Here is a 22247-nt window from a genome sequence, read left to right as displayed (position 1 = left end):
TTAGCTATGTGAATATGTTATTTTTATCTCAACTATATAACATTAGTATCCAGTATGACGTATCTGATGTATCTATAATTATATATGGTTAAAAATGATCGTTCCAGTAAAAATTGTTATGTTTTAATGTCAAACTATATTCTCGATATTGATGATATAAATGTGCAGAATTCAGACCATGAATGTGAATTAAATTAAAAATAATGTGATTTTAAAATTTTAAATACTTACAAGTTCTTTGAATTCAGTAACCATCTCAATGTACCATTGTGAATATTCTCCTCCGATGTGATTAGCAATACGCATGAATTCTCTCATTTCCACACATAATGCATGTTGATCATTTAGTTCCGTTTTTGAAGTTCGTAACCACGTCTAAAATATAATTGAATATACAAATGAAACAAATTTGTTAGTTTTTTATACAATGCATATATTGTATTATATAACAGATAAGTCGTATGTAAAATGTATTGTTAATATAAATAATAATTCAAGTTAAATAGTCTAGTGTAGTGACCATAGTGCACTCTCTCACACTCCTACCCACATCAAATCAAACTTTCCTCGCCATATGTGCCAACAACATAGGAATACTTTCTTCAAATAATAATTCAGATATTGCATCACATCATTTACGATTAATATCTAAATAAAATTGAGTTTTGGGGACTTTGGGTAAAACCTGTAAAATTGAAATGAATGACAAATATCCACTCATTTGAACTTTTCTTTAAAGAGAATTTAATGTCCTTCACAGAATTTAACAATAAATTAATTCCACTTCATCCATCGACCATCTAAGTCTGAACAAATAAATCAATTGAACATAATGGTCATAAGACATCTAAATTTTGGGACCCTGCTCTGTGAAGTTACGCTCAATTGAAGTTCTGCTGTCAATCACTTCAAGAATTATCACAGGTGTCACGTATAGTACGGCTATACGACAGAATACGCCAAAGGTGCAAAAATAACTGGTAAAACCAACTGTGTGAAAGCGTTTATATTATGTTTATAAATATCCACCTTAATGCATGTACAATTATTGTACAGTGTTATTCCAAAAAGATACACAATAATACTAACTGTCCGTCATATATATAAATGCATGTATATTATTTATTTTTTCATAGGCTTTATATCCATCCCCCCTCTCCTGAAATGTTTTCTGGGTACAGCTTTGACCATTACAATATAATTACATTATATTGAGCAAACTATTGAATGTTTAATTAAAAACACAACCTAATCACACAGTAATATCGTAAGTGTGATGTTGTTACGTCGAATTAAATAATAAAAACAATACCTCGAACAAGATAAGTATGCTCCTGTGCCAAGGCGTGATTGCAATATTATGTATTTCGCCACCGTGTGTAAATGCTATGCTATCTCTTCCCCTGGATCTGTCACTGGGCGAGTATGAACTTCTTCTACTGTTATATGTGTTACCCGACCCCGAAGACATGGCACCGGTACCGCTTACACCTCCACCAATGCTGCTACTGCACGCCGCATTATTGCTCGTGTCGTTACTGTTTACCGGATAGCTGTTATACACCGACGATGCTTGGTTGGATATGACCATTGGGCCACACGGTCCGTGGTACTCGGTCTGTAAGAAAATACACAAAAATAATGATATTTTATAAAACCATATAATATTATTTTAATGTCTAAGCGTAGCTAGAAACATTGCACGATACAAATGTTTGAAAAAACGTAACAAAATAACTAGCAAGCAATTAATTTTAAGGTGGTCGGTGTCGGTTTTTGTATATTTTAGCTTCTATGACTATAATTTTTCAAACCAGGCTATGATCCGCTTGCAAAATTTTCTCTTACTTTAAATGAATAAAAACTAACGAAATCCAACTATTCTACAGAGCATGAGCATTTTTCCTGTTTATTATCCTGTATGTTTTTATCCTAAAAAACGCACCGGATTCCCGACGCCCTTAACTGAGCTTTGTTTGGAATCGTTTTTAGAATGGCGTATTAGTACATACTTCAAAATATACAATTGCAACAAATAATTTGATGTGTAAAATGTAAAGAGTTACTTAAAAACTAAATGTAAAGCTATGAGGTGTTTGTTACATGTTGGCTTTTTAAATATAGTTTTAATCTCAAGTAATGTAATTACTATACAAATTACATAAAATTACATGAAATTAAAAATACATAAATTACCATGCGCCAACATTTTCTAAAAGAATAATTTTCTGTTTTCAATCTGGCCAGCGTATAGACAAATGTTCTTTAATATAGGTAATATATTTAAAATAAACCGTTGTTCTATACAAACATTTGCACAATAAGTAGGTGCGATAACCCACATTAAGATAAACATCATAACTCGTAGAAAAATAATTGGTTTGGATATCACTTAGATAAAATGTTGTGCATGAGTAAAAATACTAGCTAATTAATATTTACGATTTAATTTTTGGTTTTTTCCATTTAATAAGAAATTTACATAAAATTTAAAAAAAAACCCGATAGATGTTCGTATTAATTTATCCGGGTTTAAATGAGATACCATTGTCAATATTAACCTAGTTTAAACAATAATGCGGACTTTTTTCAAAACATTTAAACATCATTCGAGAAACAAGTTGCTTATAAACAGTTACCTAAATCCACCGCATTTTAGTTTTACGATAGTAATTATTTAGTTTCAAAACATATGCAATTTAAACGATACAGTTATTATTTATCATTCATAATTAATACGATTAGAATACATTATCTTGCATATTATTTCATTGTCGTTGTGAAAATATTTAAAACAAATTCACAGGAATAGTTATTACTAAATTAATATTATAATATTTAAAAAGTTTTACGTTAATGCAATAAATTACCTGAAATCCCAACGTTCCAGCCGAACGACCTCTTGGTAATCGACAATTGAATGGAAATGAATCCGGCAATGTCAGATAGCGGTTTGATTCATAAGCAACACGTGGCATAGACCTAGATCTTGGTCTTGTGACTGGTGCGAATTCGCCAGTAGCCGTTGCAAATGTAGAATCTAACGGTAAGCGTCTTGAAAATACATGACTAGGGGAATCCAAATCGGGTAAATTTTGCAATTGTTTTTGAAAGGCCAAAATTTCTTGCTCCGGTGTCTGTTCATAAGAGTCTCCTCTTTCCTAAACAGAAAATAGTTAATTTTTCGTTTTTAATGTGATTGAATACGCTATTTACAACTCATAATTTATATATGTGTGATGCATTTGCTTTCAATAATATGAACAATGTTAATATAATATGTATTTTTTTATATTGTATATATTATGCGATATGAATATTATATAATTTTCAGAGCTTACATTTTTTTCTTAGTAAAATTATAAATGATTTACAATTATTTATAGGGTTCTAAATTTGAAGTATTTCAATGAAATTATGAAAATTTTTTTTTCTTCTTTTCAATGTATTCGGTTATAGATGATAAGAAATACTAATATATTGATATAGGTATATATTGATAATATATAGAAATAAAGAAAAACGTATTATTTTTGTTGATTTATTATTTCATAATATTTGTATATTCTATAGTATGTAATGCTGAAGAATATTCCTTTCATTATTTTGAGAATAAAAATGTTTATACAAGTTATAAAATATTGTTGTATGCAGGCCGTCAGCGATCCAAAAAATAATAGTTTGAAATAATTCAAACCAATAACTTTAAGTCAATTCCAACAGTGTATGAATTATAAATAATAGCGTATTTTAAGTAATTATAAAGAGTACAAAAGCCGTATATGTGATATGAAGGTTCTCTGGATTCTTTATTTAATACTTTGATTACATTTTGTATATTGTAAAAGGTCACGACTCACGACTATTAAGGGTGGTTTGTGTCTATACATTGTGAATATGATATAATATAATAATTATAATATAGCATAATATAATAGGCATTCGCAGAATCATGGCTCTCAAGTATACGATATACGATGTAAAGTTGGTTTATGAGTTTGTAACTTAAGAGTCAAAAGGCAATGTTTAAATTTGTTATATTATAGATTTGTTAAACAACTTATAAATTATATTTAAAAAAGTTACATATTTTCTTTGTTTCATACAATAAACCAACTTTTTGAAAATTTTCATATTTTGGAAGTTGACGACAATAAACTTTTAGATATAATAAACATTTTATTTTTATTTTTCATGGAAATGAAATATTTCATGAAATAAGTCAAGAAAATACATTTCATGACATTTTAAAACCCTAATTATTTACAATCTTAACTTTGCTTTTAACTTATAAAGTGGTATAATATAAATATAAGTATTATATTAATGTCATAAGTCACAATATATTAGAACTAAAATAGTTATTTCATTATTTGTTAAAATTTTAATAAAGAAGTATTAAAAAAAATATATTTTGACGTATATAGACGAGTAGTTTTATTATATATTATAAAGAATGTTAAGCTACAAAAGAAATTTGAATAAACCTTTTTGAACAGAAGGTGTATTACATATTGACAATGGTAATACAATGTAAAGTATTACATATTGACAGATTGTCTATAGCAAAAATGTTATATTGGAGGTAGAATCTACAGAATATAGAGTATGTGATGCAATAAATTCAATAAATAGGAACCAAATAACCAGGAAATGATAACTGGGTAAAAGTGTGTACCTATAGGATAAAGCTGAGTACTAAAAAAAAAGATCTAAGGAAACAAGAGTCAACTTCAAGTTATACACTGCTTAAAATACAAATAAAAGTTAAGGATTTGAGTTTTTACTTTCATTTTTTAATATTTTGCATTTATGAGAACAGTTTTATATAGGTACTCGAGTAATTTTATAAAAAATATTAGATTTCAATATTACCTTTGTAATGTTTGCTTGTGATTTAGATTGCTCATTGGTGATATTACGAATATTGGACGATCTTAAAGATGGGCGATTTCTCGGAGGAAATTGAAAGTTGAGTCCTCCGGGTTGTGCTTTTGTCGAAGTCAATGACACTGTTAATAATTAAACATATTATTTTTAAACAAATATTTGTATAATTTTAAATTTTAAACAAATAATCAAGCTTTTATTATCACATTAGTACGTTACTCAAATCTTGATTAAATATTTAGACAGTAATAAATAAAAATATTGGGTTTGTATGGATTATTTGCATAACATTTCAAATACTCCGTTATGACGTATTCATGATAAATTGATAAAATATATTAAAATTGAAAAAATTAAATATATTATTTACGTTATATTTAAATCATAGTTACCCTACAATTATTATAGCTTTAACTATACATTAAGTTATATTTATAATTTTACTGACCGCTAGAAGTTCTGTATTCATCAGTATCTATGTCTGGACTCGTTGTGTTATCTTTAAATATGTCATTTTTTATTATATTTGAAAATGCATTGTAAGTTGCTTGCAGTGCTGGTTCAAGACCAAAACCACCTGTGCTGCTAGCGCTGCTTCGACGGCGACGAGTGTTCTTTGATTTTCCTTTTGGAGGAATTCCGTCAACTATATCATAACCATAACACTTTGTAGTGTCCAGACTTAAATGGATCTGAAATGAAAAAATATGAAAACAACACACCTACCTACAATCAAAGTACAATATTAATTGTTATTTCAACGGACATTGGACAAAACTACTTATTATATTCACAAGTTGTTTGTTGAGAACAACAAAACATATTTGTAATGATTAACTAACACTAACTGAATTTTTAGTATTAAAGCTTATTGAAACTTAATTACCCACGGCTTGCTAAATAAATTAAAATAGTTTTATTACTATCGTACTGACACAAAAGGGGCATTTTCTGAAACGGAAGTGATTACCAACGATCTCATTTACGTTAATAAAGGCTTACCTGATTTGACATTAAAATTAAATTAATTAATTTTAAAACTAATTTTTGTTTAGTTAAAAAAAAAATGTTTAATTATCACTATAAAGCGCAAAATGGCAGTATTTGACACATTTTGCCATAATATATACATTATAATATTTACCTTCCTAGTTTGTATATTATAGTGTACAATATAATACATATACAGTAGGTATTATGGATATTCTATCATTATAGTCTATAGAACCGTAGTTAATATTATGTCAGTATCCCAAGCGTTGTTGACGATAAGCCACACTATACACAACATAATAGCACAATGGAATTATATTAATTCGATATTGACTTGATATTGTTTGGTTTAACTACCTGACGACCATCACTCGTCAAGAGTGAAAATTCTAGTTTGAAATAGTTGAAAATAAAATCGGAGCCATAATAGCTATAATATGACACGATCAATGATTAGATATAATATACATAATAGGTGTCTCTCAATAGGATCAAGTGGGGTAAATGAAAATAGGGACGATCGAAACCGATATTAATTTCTCATCAATTGTTGGTGTTAAACAAAATAGTAAAATTCTGATTTCCCCTTAGCCATTAAGTAATGGGGAAAATGGAAATATGTATACATCATACATTTAAGTAATATAAAATCAATACTAATGAAAAATATTTAACATTTAGATATTTAATGACCACAGAGGTTATTCCTACAGATAACATACTAAACAATTTGTTTGTTTTCATTTACCCCAAAAATAATATTTTAATGGGTCGAATGTAAATGTACATTTATTTTTTTTTAAATAGTAAGAACATTAAATTTTCAATAATTACGACATTATCATTAGGAAGTGACATTACTGGAAGTGTCCATTTTTTTATAACAACTAATAATTGTATAAATTATGGAAATTTATAAATATTTTTTCCATTTACCCCACTTGACCCTACACAATTTAACGTGATATTTGCAGTAATGTATTAAAATATAAGTACCTATGTTATGTGGTGGATTGGGCATGGAAATGTAATGCATTAAAAAATTACAAACACATATGTATACACCTAATTATTTGCATTAATATATATTAAAGTAAATTCTAACTAAACATGTGGGTATTATAATATTGACAAAATATGCGTTGTAATGAAAAATGTTTCGAATTTGTAAAATCAATAATTAATGTTTTCCCAAAGAACGATTGGCATCGGATTTGTAGCTAACCTAGCCGCATTTAAGACTAATTGATACAAAACATAGTACCTATATAAGATGTTTGCTATTCCGGGCCCCCCGATATCAATAATATTGCCGTCATATTTAATATAATATTTTACAATGTCATCATATTATAACGTACGCGTTTCTTCCGGGTGCTGGCATTCGTGTCTGTGGACGAGGCTCGACTCCTCGTGGTCCTGGGAGGAAACAGGTCTTGTCCCGACATCGAAGTGATACTTGAGCTGTTTCGGGGGTAAAGTGGCGTGGTAACTAGACGGTTGGCTAGTAACCGGACCAAGAGCACGGGGTCCACGGTGCTGGCGGCGCATGCCACGAAAGTCTGTACGAACAGTGACGAATGGACGTCCGTCGGATACTTTTTTTCGGTCGTCCGTTGTTCTGATGACAACAACAGTGTACACAACCACGATAATAAACAAAAAAAAATACAGAATAAGCATAACCAGAGTAATACGTCATTATATTTGCATACCTACGTATTATTTTATAGAACGTAAATCATTTCGATGATAATAATTATTATTATTAATAATAAACGGAAAAAATATCTAAGTTCAATATGACCATACGGGATATATTATTATAATCGACACATGTCACACATCATAACATACCTACTTTACACCGACTTTCGATCAAACGATCTAAGAGACGCACCAGCGATATTCGGTACTCCTCAAGCATTTTATGGTATGTCGCAAAATACATACAGTGATATTATAATATGCGAGCTCATCGTACGGACTGAAACGTTCTGTACGACCGATACTCATCAATAGTAGAGGGGATACTATTTACATATCCATATATATAAGAGCAATTCAAAAACAACTCAGCAGCAGTATATCTTAGTTAAAATCGCAAGACACATCGTCCACGCCAGTAGGTATGTATGTAGTGTAATAGTGTATGTATGTAGGTAGTATGCACTGCGATATAATATGTTTACCACTCAAACGAGTACTTGCCGCCGTACGATCATACAAATTATGTGCTTACATTGGGTCATTCGAATATCGGGTATGGACTCATATAGGATTAACTTACTATTTTGTATTACTCAATCAAAATTACTTATCGCTTTATCTCACTGCCGAAGTCATTTAATGTTATTACATTGAATTAATTTAAGTTATAATATTTTTTATTATAATTTATTTTACCTATTTATATGTTAAACAGTATAATATGAACTTTACGAAACTTTAGGAGTTCAATTGGACTACTCCAATATAAGGAGTTTTCGCAATCGTGTCCAAAGTTACGTCTAGTACAAAATACGCTCCTAATACTAAGGTGCTCTTGAATTTCGACCAGACTCAAAGGAGCTTTTGCGACCGTATCAAGAGAACTTTAGATCCTTAACATAAGATGTTTACATATTATTAATAATACTATATATAATATATATATTAATTTAGAATAAATTGCATTAAACATAATATTAAGATAAGACAAACTTAACATCACAACTAACTAAATATTCGATAAAATCAATATCCACTAACCAACTAAACATTTAGAAAATACCATAGGTATATAAACGATATTCGACTACCCAAGTCAAATCATAGTATTTGAGAATATTGCGTAGGGCACACACCGTATTAACTTACTAGAGCGCACATCTTACGTTTCAAACCGACTTAAAATTCAATTACGTTGCATATATCGTAGTATAATATCGAGCATTGAACTCAACTCTGTGGAGACATATTATCCACGAATATATAATTTTAACAATACCTAGGTACTATATTATGGGCAAGGTGAGTGCATTAGAATATGTTCACATAACGTTTATTTCTATATCATCCACATTAGACACAAACATATTAATATTATGTAATAAAGTAGTGGAATGATGGATTTGCGTGTGCACCCTTTAGACCTACAAAACAAAACCCACTGATCGAAACATTAAAATATGACGTCAAGACGCGTAAACACGCATAATATGCCACCCACATCGACTATAGCCCGTCTTATATCATACTATAATAATATTATAATGTACAAATACTAATTTATCACACCGTTTAACACGTGCACCGCAGTAGCAGTGGGGGTCGTGGCTTTTTCCTTTCAGAAGGACCCCATTTCAACGCTCGTATCGACCTCCCTGTACACGCCTGGTTTCACGTATTTCTCTACTTTATCCCCTTATAAACCATTAACCCGTACACCTATATGCTTTGCTGAATTTTTTTAACATTCTACTACACCAACGTTATATATTGTCACTTTCACTAATATTATTGTCCATTAATTAAAACTAAAACACTGCACGTCTCGATGACCATAATTTTAATACGCAATACCCTAGCGTATAAGTACCCGCGATTATGCGTTTTGGCTCGTTTTACTGTGAGCTTCGTATGATTTAGTTACTATAGTGGTTAGATAAAAACAAATATGTTCGATGCACAATATATTTATATTGTACCTACGTAATTTGATTTACCACACAGCGTGCTCTAATGCAATTTACTCTTGTATAGTTCTACTTGTGTTTAATCACATAAATTAAATTATTTTTACATACCATTATTTTGTAATAGACTATAAGATTTTCCGTTCAGTGACCAATGCAACGTGAAAACTTCAGACGGTGTAGCAGACTGACTCAATGATTGCTAAAAATTATTTTTTCAAGCAATTTATGGTTAGATAATTTTATTTTAAATATATTGAATTTAAACATTTTATTTTTTAATTTTATTTATATTGACATTTGATTACATATTGTCATATTTTAAATATGAAATTCAAGTGTGACAAAATAAATGAATAGTTATCATTTTCCGAGTACCTAATCTAAATGAAATGTTTTGAAAAGTACTTTGAACAAATGGTTTATGTTATGATTTTTAGAATATAAAATCCCAAATACATATTCTAAATGATATTGGATTCTTTATTATAATATATTATAATTTTAACCCTAGAGACTTTTACTTTGCGTAACTAAAAGTGTACCAGAAGTTATAATTTATAAAATTAAAAGACATAATTAAAAATGATAAAATTCAAATTAGTCTATATTTATGTAATTTATAGTTAGTCTAAATATTAAATTTATTTTAAAACTAATTAATAGAGCAACATGTTGGTTTACCTCAATTTCTTTTAACACGTTCATAATTGCAGTCTCTATTGATACGCCTAATAGTTTTGACTGATCTGAGTTTAATACAAAACTTGGAGATAAGGACGTCACAGCAATGTAGTCGTCTTCGTTTGATTTCGTTATTGGTGGATTTGGTTGTACATCAGCTAAAATATTATTAATTCCGTTAATAATATCAAACATATTATTTTACATAAGCACATTTTAACAAACAAGAAGAAAAATAAAAATATTATTGCAAGAAAAATTCAAAATAATATTTTTAATAATTTCATAAGGTTGAGTTTTAAATTGAAATCAAATTTACATGCAAATTTAAAAAGGAATAATCCTAATTAGATATGATTAATTTCAGTATCCTTTTTAATAAAATATACAATTTGAAACCAAAGACTAAAAATGTCATAAAATACAATAAAACAATATTATAATAGAATTACAATTTTAAATTATTTTAGTTTTAAATTTTAAATCTTTATCAAATATTATTACGGTTCATGATTTTTACATTATTATAAATCATAAATACACAAACACAATATAACACACAAAACACTTCATGTTTAAAACTTAAAATTATGCATATTAAAATATTATATTTTATATTAATTATCAATCATAATATTAGTGAAAATTAATTTTATGGTAATTTAAACTTTAAACATATAGAACATAATAATATTGCTCACTTGTAAGTTTTCAAATTTTTAAATTATATTATTTTATCATGTACCAGCTTAGAGAAAACAACTTAATTAAAACTTATCAACATAAAAATCATCAACAGTCTATAGAAATAATGTGACGCAATAACTAGCATTTCATCAAAATATAATCAGTGGAAATAGTGTTTTTAAATAACAACAAAATAACAAAAATCGATGTTGTTAAAAACGAGTAGGTACATTGAATATTTCATCAATTGTTTCTGAACTTTTCTTTAGTTTTTCTAACATGGTTTTTCTACCCTAAACATTAGTCTCAAAAACCTAACAAAAATCATTAACTTCACATTAAAACGAATACGCATGATCTTTTGTGTGCTTTTATTGTGTAAACCTAAATATGTAATTAGGTACGGTTTTATATTTGTATTTATTTAAAATAATATATTAGCTATTAAAATAAAAACATCAGTTTATATCGTGTAATACGATACAAATAAATAATATTAAACACTTGAAATTTTAATTTCAAAATAGCATTAAAACAAATATAGTAAGTACTTTTCATTCGAAAACTTTTCACTCCTTTTAAAATATAATTTATATTTTTATACAATTAATCTTTTTTAAAATATCGCGAAAATGTGGCTGTTTTTGATTTTTGTCTTAACCACTTAAAATCGTTAATTTTAACATTTTGAAAGTTATGTTAGTATTTTTAGGGAGGTTACTTTTGAGTTCCGTAAAGTCAGTAAAAAGCCCACTAAAAAACTTTAATAGAGTATATTCTTATATACATAAAAGAAAATCGTTATTCATTTTTATCACAAATTATTTTCCACGATTCATTTTTATTTTTTTTTTTAAATAAAATTATATATTCTAGAAATATTTGTGTTATTTGATAACCAGTCAAACCGATTTATACAATAGTATTGTAATATTTAATATTAATGTTATCTCCGATAACACCATTTAGTATATTTAATTTAAGTTCTCGGTTTACCTAGTATACAATATTACAATATTCTACACTTAAATCGATTTTCTCGGATAACACACAAAAAAAAATTAATAAACAGGTTGTAATGTAATATTAACATATTATTAAAAACGCTTTAGAATAAAGTTAAAAAGTAAGAATCCTCCACTATAAAACAAATTTAAATTTAAACACAATGATCATATTTAAAAAAAAAACAACAGCATTAACTATCCTAGAAATATAGATTTAATGTTACAATACAATAGGATTTTAACATGAAAAAAAAAACGGGAAATTTTACTTCACAGTCTTTTGTTGCGTAACTTCATTATTATAGCTGAACTCTATCTTTACAACGTAAATAAATAGCTTTTGACTCAAGATATTGCGATATCTATAGAAATAATATTAAAGATAATATAGAAGCAACAATTATTCAAACATCCTTAAATGAAACCTTTGTGTTATAATATATTCAACATTTGAAGTTCATATTTTATGTGATCCTTGTAAAATGACGTGATTTAAGTATGTTGAGTATTTCAAAATATATTTTCCAAAATAACAGAAAAAGAACACAAAGAAAATATTTTTAAAGTAACGTTTGATATTCGAATTAGGTGAAATTCCTACTTTAAAATGCATGCTTTCAATTTTTAAACCAGTGATTAATTTATTAGTCAAAACATTTGACAAGGTATGTCACATTTTTACCAAAATCCTATTTTGTTGTCTTACATTTTGTCACAAATAAGTCCAAAAGGAAAAGTGTTTTTAACTTTTATTAAAAATAATTATTTATATTATGGTGAAGAACATGCAGCCTGACCTTAACATTGATACATATTTTATACCTACCTATCTAGTTCACATTTTCAAATTATAGCTTTTATTATAATATGGATAATGGTATCGTTGTTTAGGATTTCAGGAAGACGTACCAATTCCATGCATTGAAAAATCAAAAACGGAAATAATTTGAATATCGAAAATTTAAACATCCCTTACCTTGAAACATGTCAAAAATTGAAATATTGATTCGGTACGAGAATCCCAAGTAAACCAACACCCTAGCCGCGTGATGCTTTACGTAGCGGCCATATTTGTCACTGTGGTTCGTATAATACCATTCGTCAGATGGCAGTAACAATTGATTCAAAATGGTTGGGATTTCCAGATCTATCAGCTCCCGGTGATGTTTTGTGTTCAGTGCAATGGATGCTACAATTTGCAACACCAACACGAGCAATTGCTGAAAGTTTTAATTGCACAAAATTGATAAAGTATTAATTAGTATAACTTAATAGCATATTATACACCCGGACCGGGTATACCAGCTAATAGGTATAGGTATGCACACGATATCATGGTAGGTATTATATTCCAAGCTTTGCTCAGAACATTAAGCTAAATAATAATGTACACGGTCAGCTATTATGGGTTGTATACTATAGGTAGGTAGTGAATTTAATGGTAGAGCCCTATCAATATTTCTGGTTGTTGGGTCGGGTAGGTGAGTGGTCATAGATGTGCAGCGTAGACACAGAAATACCGAGGGTTTGCGATAAGTTCTTAAGATCTACAATAAAAAATTAAGTCTATTATATTTCGATTTAAAAACGTTAATTTGGATTAATTGTGGCTTCAGATTTTTGTTTTAAATGAAATGTAAACAAATATATTTGAACTAATAAAAAACATTTGAATAACTGCACCTTTGTCATAATTCTGGTCCGAAGATGCAATTAAACAAGATAGTAATATACGATAAAAGTATTATTAAAGCAGGTGATTATTATGAAATAAATAAAGAGTTACAAAAAATACCAAAATAAGGTAATGCTACCTATTGTTTTGTTTGTCAAAGGCCACCCTTGGATCAACGCAAAGTTTATACCTACGCTTAAACTTCAATGACACATTTTAACGTACTTCCATCAAATAGGACCTTTGGTGAAAGCTTTTATTATTATGTAATTCTCTCTATTATTAAGTAATTCTGATGAAAATATAATGAAGTAGGTTTTTTATAGGTAGCTTATACTTAATTTAATGGAAAAAAAAAATGGAAATAAAACCGTTTTGTAATTTATTCTATAGTATTTATAATTATTTCAGCGATAATATTATTAATTTATTCTATAACAACGATAAATATTTTAGGTTTTTAATCTTCGATCGCAATTCATATTTGATTAAAAATAATTTAACATATTATTTGTTTAGCCAAGAACTACTAAACCCACTTTTCTTATTTAATTTTTATACACACACATATAACTTGAAACATTTGAACATTCAAACATTACAGTATTACATAAGTATCTAACCCGGCAGTATTATATTCTGAGAAACTTAAATACAGCCTACAAAAGTACAGACCCATGATGAGCAATGCATTATTACGACGGCTATAAGAGCATGCTCAAAAAACAATGGTTTACATTTTGAATAATAAAATGTATGAGATAAATGCAAGCCATAAGAATAGAATATGTTTTAAAAATAAAACATGATGTGGGTATTTCTAGTTTCTACAACAACGTTGTCATTTTCAGCGAATATCGCAGACTAACCATTCTTCACCAAATAAATCCTCTTTATAGGAAAATTTTTAATCTACCGATGACGTAATATTTATATGCCTCATCACATTTTTGTAACTTTTTGTTTCGTACGTAAAAAAATAAAATTATTATGCAAGTGATTTATTTAGAAGCATTTTGTTTTTTATTTATTACAATTTTTAAAGATTCCTCAATATCTCAAAATTCTTAAAAGGTATTTAAATATGAAAAGCTTATATCACAATGGTCGTTATAAATGGAACACCATTTACCTTTTTTAACACTTTAACACAATGTTTTATCATTATAATTTAATTTAAATATTTGAATGGAAACAGAGTAATATTGTTTAGTTACGTATTCAAAACATATTATTTTTAATATCCAACGAATAACATCCATAGTTTAATTTTAAATATTTTAACAAATAAATTATTGCTTCAACAACACTTTCGCATAAAATTGATTTTAAATTGATATGATGGACTAAAATGTAAAAGCATTCATACTCAGCATCACTGATAGAAAAAAAATGTCTGATTATTTATTTATTTAATATAACACGATAACCTCTCATGATTTTTTTTATTTATGAATATTGTAGGTACTATATTATACGTGAATTTACAATGTTCATTTTTCTCACGTTTATTACCCATTGTGATATTCAATTATAAAATATCTGTTTAATTAAAAAAAAAAAAAAGATTATTGAAAAGTATAAACTTATAGTGTTGTGTGATATTGTAAATTAAAAATTGAAACCGTATACTCTTACATAAATATAATACAAAATTATATTACCTATGTAAAATTCAAAATAATAAAGAATTTTTACATTTTATAAAAAAAAAGTTAATAGTTAAACACTGAATATTTTGATTATTTTTGGAAGTATTCTTAAGGCTTCGCTGCCACTGTTTAAACTTCATAAATAATGAATTGCCTTTATTTACGAAAATATAATAATTTTTTTCCTGAGTTTTGAATCTTCGTAAATATTTAAATCGTTTAGTTTTAATCAATATGAATTACATGTCTAATATCATTATAAACTATTATAGAATATATAATACATTCGTGTGTTGACTTTTCAAAAGTGATTATATATACTAAGTTGTATAATATTATTTAAAATATAAAACTTTTGAAAATACTAATTAATTATAATATCAAACCCATAGTAGTCTAGTCTATCTATATTTAAGTCAGGATAAATAAATACTATCCAAATATTATATTTTTTATAGTACCTATACAAAGTTGTAATATTAGTGATGCATTTAAATATAATTATTATTTCGATTGTGTTATCATGTTATCTATAGTAAATAAATTACACGTAATACAAAGTTTTACGGCGCAAAACGTAAACGTTTTCAACTCTATAAGCGTTGTTTGCATAAACAGATCACGACTATTATAAGGAGCATTTTATTTTATCTCCAATCTTAAATTTGTTCTTCTTCTTTAACAACTTTGTAAAATCAATTTTTAATATTTTCATGCTATGAGACTGTAATTAACGTATTTATTGTCAGACCCGCTAGACTTATCCCCATAAAAACTTCCTAAGTTATAATGAATAAAACATTAAAAATAAAATAAGCACTAAGTTGTACTTAATGAAATAATATATAGGTAACTACCTATTATTTTTCAACTGTCTAAAAACATAATACCTACACAAAATTACTGTAACGGTACCTAGCTTATAAAATGCGTTTCACTTGCAGGTTTACACTGACTGTCGTTAGTATAGGTAGCTCATTATCAATATTGTACCTACTCACACGTCGTTCTCTACTTTATGTATTATAACAATATTATCACTTATCTCAGTTCACGTTTAACGACCTCTGTTAAAACTATAACACTGCAATACTTAATGTAATTACTGACCGGATCGTTGGTAGATTCCAGCGAGGCAGCCAATATTTTTAGATGTGTTTCCTCAACGAGCTTGCTTTTTACATCATCATTTAGCGACATGAATAGCAATGTCCGAGCGCTTAGTATCTGCAAGCAGTGGTAACCACAATGACTGGACCTAAACCACAGTAAAGGCGTCATCAATAATCACAATTTACTATAATAATATTATTGTTATTATTGGTTTAAATTATTAAACATTTTCAATAGTATTGGCTACCTACGAGTCATTATGATTATTATTTATATTGTTGTACGAACCTTTGGCTAGGTGCACACAAACGTTTACTTCCAATGACTCTTTTGTATAGGGTTTGAGAATTGTGCAATACGTTGATAATCGAAAAGACGTTAGCGGTGGATAAAATGCCTAAAATATCAGAAATTCGGTTATTGCATTTTATCAATAACCTCAAATTGTGGACTATTTGTTAGATTGGTACCCACCAATAACGCTTTCGCTAGTGTTCATATTCGTTTTTGAGTTTCCGGTCTTGTTACTGAATGCCTGATCGCCGATGAAATAACGCCACATAGATGCAAATTTCTTATTAGGACCACCCAGTTTTGTTTTATCATCACCAATACTTGAATCATCTTTACTCGATTTGTACTTATTCATCCTTAGAACAAATCATTCACAAACGAAAACATTTTAACGTAAATGAAGAATTGTTTGAATTTTCATTCTTCAAATTAATTAAATTTTTTCTAAGTCTTATTTATATTGTACTATATTTATTCAGGCTTAACAAGCTTAATGACATACATCGTATTTTAACCACAAAATAGTTTTAAATATGAAAATGTGTGATTGGGATAAAAAAAAAATAAGCATGTGATATGTTTCTTTAACATTATAATTTTAAGCAGTATTATATAAGTTTTTTTTTTAAAAAATATTTCCAACACGATTTGTTTGGGAACAAAACTCAGAACATTATTAACCTAATTTAAGAACAATAAATACAAGTTGCATTTTTATCTTGCAAATTACACACGAAATTTTACAGAAATGTTTTTTTATTTATAAACCACTAATTCTTCAGTTAATAATACTGTAAGTATTTGTATCTAAAGCAGTACACATAAATTAATACTAATAATTATTAATTACATTCATTGACAACCTTCAACTATGTAACACACTCGACAGACCAATACCACTACTCTAGTAGGTAGATACTTTAAAAAAACGACAACAGAACAGAATAAAATAATATATTATTATAACAAACGCATAGTGTATAATAAAGAACTGTCGGTAATTTGTTTTCGATGGCAAGGGATGACTTGGGTGTTTTAAATCCAGCCCAACAATTTGTTACACCAACTTGTGATATTAGACCAATCACAAACTCGGTTTTTCAGATGAAAACAATTTTAAGTGTAAATTGAGCCTCCTTGTTTTTAAACTACCGTGTGTAACATATTATTATAATGAGCTAATTTAACATTTTTTTTTGACATTCTGAGAATTTTAAACACTAGGTATTAGGAAACAATCACGATAAGGTAACAATTATCAATACCTACTAATGATGTTTAATCATTTATAATAATTATCATTTATTTAATGATTCATGGACATTTATAATTATCAAATAACTATAGTCTATAGATAACTGTATACAATTTATTTTCTACTTTAAAATAGTAGATATATGTTCTTGACAGCATTTTTTTTTTTTATTCAATTGTATAATTGTGCCATTCATTCGACGTAGGTATTCATTAGTTAATAAATCGATATTGTTGTATTATATGACTTTGTGTACTATAGTCTATAAGACATTATTTGCTGTCAGAAGATTAAATCAGGTCATGTATACCACAATAAATGTAATACTGGGCCAATTTTACATTTTCTCGACGACTTACTCCTTTAAAAAACCAAACAAAAAGTGTTTTATCTTACATTATTAATCTATTATTATATTATAAATGTCACCAACAATAACAATTATTATTTTGTTTTATAAATTTATAGTATTATTGAATATAATCATGTCTACTAATAGTTGTTTCGAATACGAACCACGATTAATTCTTCGTGTTTTACACAAAAGCTTTTTTTGGCTTCAGTCTCCAATGTAGTTCGAAATAGTACCTATCTAATATCTACATAGATATATTTACTTATTTATTTTGTATAATGAGATCACTAACCATTCGTGTATAATATTATTATAGTATTATTTTTTATTTGTACTCATAAATCTTAATGCGTGATCATATCATAATATTATAATCATTATTAATATATCTATATATTTTACCGGTTATACTTTGTTAGTCAAAAAGAAACAATCGGTGTGCGCAGCAACACAGAAGTGATTGTTAGGAATGAAATTCGGGCCCTGAAACGTTGACTTGTGCATATTATTATAGACAAATATTATAGAAGCCGGTAACATTTTTTTTTTATTTGACACCAGGTCAACCTTAAACCAGTCGTCGCACTAAATTATAATATTATATAATATTTTTATTGGATAGATGAGTTTGACATGGTTATGACCGTTATATTATTCTATTCGACAGTGCACCCGTTTCCCAAAGTGACATGACAGTGTTGCTTGGCCCTACTTTTTTTTGTCACTTTATCGGACGATTACCTATACCTATCACCTACCGATGACACGCATACGCCGGGCATGAGCAAGGGGCAGTGACTACAGCAGTATCGACTGACACAGAGAGACACTTATTTAGCAATCCGCGTGTGCACATCGACACACATTCCCTGCGAATTTTATATTCTTAATATAATTTTTCCCTGTAGTCCATTTTACATTCAAACCGTGATTGTGAACGGTCCTTGTACAATAACTCGTCTCTTTTCCATTTATTAAATGTAGGTATTAGTTTGTTTTAATAAATCAAGCTGCTATGTCAAATCGAGTGAGTGTTGTTATAGAATAACACTGTAGCGTATTTAGGGAGGAGAAGCTCACCGTGACGATTGCAACGGGAGCCAAATTCAGAGTCCCATGAGGCAGCGCCGTTGCTTGAGGTCCAAAGTAACCAATGATACATTTTAATTTGACTACCTACCAGTTACGTTAATAATGTTTTAATTTAATATGCATTTATACAATGTTTGTGAAAATAAAACGAAATATATAAAGTTGAGTATCAAAAGTAACATTTTGGTTACATAACGCTTCTAGTTTCGTCCCAAAGATGACTACGAAAAATGGAAAAAATAAAAAAGTTATGACCAGATTTTTTTTTTTCATAATATATGAGTTGTTGCTTGAATGCGCGATTAATATTAACCATTTTATGATATGTCTATCATGTCTATAGTATACTTGGTGCCATGTAAAATCAACGAAAATTGACAATCATAATATAGGTTTATAGCATAACATTATATAAATATTTTTTTTTCATGATTTTAAGACAGGTCTACCATATTATTATCTTATTATATTATCGTCGACAGTTTAATAGTAACAAATTTGAGTTCATAAAAAAAATACTTGTTTACTAGTTACATAATATTAATTTAAACAAATTGTAAGAAAATAATTTAAATAAAAAAATCGGGTAAGTGGATGTTGCTCTGCTGTACAGTAGGTTACAAGTGGGTCAATGTATAATGGATTGCATTAAACTTGAATTCAATGATATAATACCATTATACACGAAAAATGATTCTTAGCGGAGACGGTTTGTCACTCTGGATTTTTTATATTGTTATTATATAATTTAATACTATAAATATAATTCTACTGTACGTATGTGTTGTGATTGAACTCTTCCTAAACGGTTGGACCAATTTGAATTATTTTTTTTGTATGCATTTAGGTGACGCCTCGGATTTTTTAGATTCACAAACCACTCCCCTAGGTACTAGGGTGTGCTCTAACCGGGATTTAGAGATTTACGGTAGAAATTTTTTTGTTTATAAAAGGTTGCCATGGGTTTTAAAACTATTATAATGATTATTATTAGTTGCCGTGAAATTAGTGTATTCATTGAATGCATTTAATTTTTTTGTACCATGTGTTTTAATATAATATGTATCGCAATTACGTAAATATTGAGCGTATCATATTCACATATAAGTTACGTACATAAAACAATGCCACTTCTTGGTGTACGATGAGGAAATATTGGTTGACACACTCGGCATTCACAATTAGTCCAGTCGTTTAGGAGGAGTTCAGTAACATACTTGGTATAACTTTAGAGTTAAATTATAAAGTTACGTATAAACAGTACGGGGTCCGCGATCTACCACAGGTAGATTGCCTACCTGATAATATACTGCTGCGAATCAGAATTTTTATTCCAGGAAACAGGAAAGTTAAGATAAATTTTGAACACCATACACCGAATATTAAATAATGAATTGAACAAAGTTTGAGTCATATAGATACCTCCAATATTTATCTAAAATCAAAATCTCGACTACAACCTTTTATGTAAAGCACTCGTAGTTATCGTCGTACATAACAGATTTCACTTAAAAACCACTTAAAAAACATTAGAGCACTACCTAACAATTATTCCTGTAATAAAGCAAACGACGTCCCACCTATCACTGTGGGATGTCAAGGAAATCATCCCCCCAACTTCAGGTGGTACCAAAAACATAATCAACTGAAAAAAAACTCGAAGACCGCCTCCAAGATATCTCTCCCAAAAAAATGTATAGTACTACCCTCTTCTAAAAAAATTCTGGATATAAGAAACTTCTCCCACCAACCTCGCATATCTCTTACTATAAAGTTGCCAAACCAAATCCATCAACCCACTCCTTAGAAATGAAATCAATAGTAACACTCTTATATCACAGTGAATAACAGTCATTACACAACTAATTTTTAAAAAAATTGGTAAATAATTTCACTCATAACTCTCTCTTTTTTCCCTCTGGAATCGCAATGGTATTATAATTCAAACTAATGAACTTGTAATAAATTAATAGACATATTTGTTTCATAATTTAAGTTCACTGATCACATCCAATCACGCCGATGATACCACCGTTGCAGCCTCTGCAATTATACCTAATTTTATTCATGTATTTATTCAATAAGATCTTCCAAATTACAATACAAATTATTTACAATCCTCTATAATCTCTACCCGAATAAGCCATATCCCACCCACAATAACTGATGTCTAATTTTCACGATAATATAAAATAATAAATGCAATTAAAACATTTTTTTTAATATCTAGGCCGTAAGTTTATAGTCGGCGGAGAAATGAATGCAAAACATCCTTGGTATTGGGATTGGCAAAACAGAAAAATGCATGGTAAAAATGTCTTACATATTATTACGATCTTCTTTGAACCAAACCAAATTCAGTATCCCTCTAACTCAACTTACTGGCCTTCTTTTTTATAGGTATACCAAAAACTGTAACACCCTTTACACTGATACACAGCTACTATCTAACTCACAACTCTTCACAACCAATGTAACCTACAGGTCTAATGGTGAACATCACTCACAAATAGTAAAACTACTAAATAAAAAACATTTCTTTAACTAATCTTGATAAAACTCTACTAAAACAATTTTGTATGTATGGTGTCCAATATTTGAGTTTCACAAAAATATTAAATCTATAAGCTTAATAAAAATAACTCAAAATAAAATCTTTCGTTTAAAAACAAAAACATTTTTCTATATTTCAAATCAAACACTAACTCAGACCAAAAAAATAATACAGTTATAAAAACCACTATCAAATCCTGTACACATTACAATAACTCATTCTCCGATCACCCAAATATCCTAGCAATAAATCTATGCAAGCCAATGCTAGTAGTTCCCTCAAAATACTGAAAATAAAATAGTGACGTTCCTTTCATCCC

General features: G+C 28.4%; 1 protein-coding gene across 1 annotated transcript in view; it reads right to left on the bottom strand.

Moving 5' to 3' along the window:
- Nucleotides 1-22247, bottom strand: part of LOC100168206 — a 318228-nt gene that overhangs the window by 56245 nt on the left and 239736 nt on the right. Inside the window, exons 14-25 of the mRNA XM_008186112.3 lie at nt 16853-17028; nt 16667-16775; nt 16376-16523; nt 12915-13158; nt 10245-10402; nt 9672-9762; nt 7245-7504; nt 5339-5582; nt 4876-5012; nt 2871-3161; nt 1313-1618; nt 232-375 (exon numbers count right to left, since the gene is read on the bottom strand). Coding sequence (XP_008184334.2) covers nt 232-375; nt 1313-1618; nt 2871-3161; nt 4876-5012; nt 5339-5582; nt 7245-7504; nt 9672-9762; nt 10245-10402; nt 12915-13158; nt 16376-16523; nt 16667-16775; nt 16853-17028 — 2308 coding nt within the window. The remainder of the gene's footprint in view (nt 1-231; nt 376-1312; nt 1619-2870; nt 3162-4875; nt 5013-5338; nt 5583-7244; nt 7505-9671; nt 9763-10244; nt 10403-12914; nt 13159-16375; nt 16524-16666; nt 16776-16852; nt 17029-22247) is intronic.

The sequence above is a fragment of the Acyrthosiphon pisum genome, chromosome X (assembly GCF_005508785.2).
Source record: "Acyrthosiphon pisum isolate AL4f chromosome X, pea_aphid_22Mar2018_4r6ur, whole genome shotgun sequence".
NCBI lineage: Eukaryota > Metazoa > Arthropoda > Insecta > Hemiptera > Aphididae > Acyrthosiphon > Acyrthosiphon pisum.
The sequence above is the reverse complement of the archived record's forward strand: the minus strand, read 5'-3'. Positions and strand labels throughout refer to the sequence as shown.